Source organism: Equus caballus, chromosome 30 (genome assembly GCF_041296265.1).
Source record: "Equus caballus isolate H_3958 breed thoroughbred chromosome 30, TB-T2T, whole genome shotgun sequence".
NCBI lineage: Eukaryota > Metazoa > Chordata > Mammalia > Perissodactyla > Equidae > Equus > Equus caballus.
The window spans coordinates 6,428,371-6,430,347 of record NC_091713.1 but is presented as its reverse complement, the minus strand read 5'-3'; the positions used below and the strand labels follow the sequence as shown (position 1 = coordinate 6,430,347).

The 1,977-nt window shown below is 36.1% G+C and overlaps 1 protein-coding gene across 1 annotated transcript; it reads left to right on the top strand.

Moving 5' to 3' along the window:
• The first annotated feature begins 659 nt into the window (after positions 1-659).
• Positions 660-1,559, top strand: LOC138921590 (olfactory receptor 2L8-like). The gene has a single exon (XM_070256014.1). The coding sequence runs from the start codon at positions 660-662 to the stop codon at positions 1,557-1,559; it is 900 nt and encodes a 299-aa protein (XP_070112115.1).
• Positions 1,560-1,977: the final 418 nt, after the last annotated feature.

Genomic DNA, 1,977 nt, shown 5'->3' with positions numbered 1-1,977 from the left:
TGCAGCATTCAGAATCTGAGTGAGGAGGCAGAAGAGGATGACTTTTTGTAAGTGGAACTTGACAATAAGGATTCATACTATATTTCAGAATAAATGAAACAAATGATAATACCTGACTTCAGGAAAACTTGATTTGACGTTATTGTGAAAAGATTTAAGAAAGAAAGCTCCTCAAACATGAGCTGATAGGCTACTGCAATTTTAGAGGTACGTTTTAGGGCAAAATATGACAGGAAAATCATCCGTTAAGGCTGATAGACATTTATTGATACTAGAACTCCATGAAGTATTGGTTTACATAAATTTTATATGCAGGCATTTTGAATACAGCATATATTTTAATGATACCTCAGTTTGTGTAGGGCAGTTAAACATATTTATCCTAATTAAGTCAAAACAGAAATCTTGTTTTTAAAATAATTTTTGCATCTTCTTACAAAATATTTTGGCCAAAAATGTTCACATATTCACATTTTAATCTCTGGATCAGAAAATGAGGTTTATTTTTCCCAAAATAGATAAGTTCAGTTCTTCATTTAAGAGCTATAAAATTTTAAATAATACACATTCTAAAATAATAAGTTAAAAAGAACTTATAGTTTTATACTTAACTCACTTACTCTTGTGTCTGCCTCTAGGAAAAATCATATTAATGCCCTATGGAAAATTATAATCAAACATCAACTGATTTAATTTTATTGGGGTTGTTTCCACCATCAAAAATTGGCCTGTTCTTCTTCATTCTCGTTGTTCTGATTTTCCTAATGGCTCTGTTTGGCAACTTGTCCATAATGCTTCTCATCTTCCTGGACACCCGTCTCCACACACCCATGTATTTTTTACTTAGTCAGCTCTCCATCATTGAGTTGAATCATATCTCCACCATTGTCCCCAAAATGGTTTCTAATTTTCTTTTTGGAAACAAATCTATCTCCTTTATTGGATGTGGGGTTCAGAGCTTCTTTTTCTTGACTTTAGGAGGTGCAGAAGCACTGCTCTTGACATCTATGGCCTATGTTCGTTATATTGCTATTTGCTTTCCTCGCCACTATTCCAGTAGTATGAGCAAACGAGTGTGTGTGCTGATGATAATAGGATCTTGGATAATGGGTTTTGTAAACTCTTGCGCCCACACCACATATGCCTTCCATGTCCGTTACTGTCAATCCAGGGCCATCAACCATTTCTTCTGCGATGTCCCAGCCATGTTGACTCTGGCCTGCATGGATACCTGGGTTTATGAATACACAGAGTTTATGAGCACCATCCTCTTCCTCATGCTTCCTTTCATTGGCATTGCATGTTCCTATGGCCGGGTTGTCCTTGCTGTCTACCACATGCACTCAGCAGAAGGGAGGAAGAAGGTCTCTTCCACCTGCAGCACCCACCTGACTGTGGTGACTTTCTACTATGTTCCACTTTTTTACACTTATCTACATCCAAGATCCCTCAGATCTCCAACAAAGGACGAGGTTCTGGCTGTCTTCTACACCATCCTGACCCCAATGCTAAACCCCATCATCTACAGCCTGAGAAACAGAGAGGTGATGGGGCCCTAAGAAGAGTGATTCAGAGAATCTGCAATGAAAAAATGTAGACAGAGCTTTTTGTGTGTGTACCCAGGACTTGGTTATAAGTTCATTCATCCGTGTACAGAATTAAAAATATTATTTTATGCTTAGAGTGCAAGGACTACAATTAATGTAGAAAGGAAGAATATCACTTAGGTCTGTACAAAATTATGTTGTAAATATACAGACGTGAGTATAAATATACATATATAAAATTCTAAGCTTTATCTTTTTTCTTCATGGTGCTTTTTCCCATCAATTTCAAATTAATCTTCAAAGTCATGTATTTTTTGCTGATATGATGTCCATGATAATCATTGTCATGTAGAAATGAAAGCAGAAACTAACTGAAGTAGTCATTCAGCATAGCAGTTCTACTATTTTCAAATATATGTAAAACAAAAAA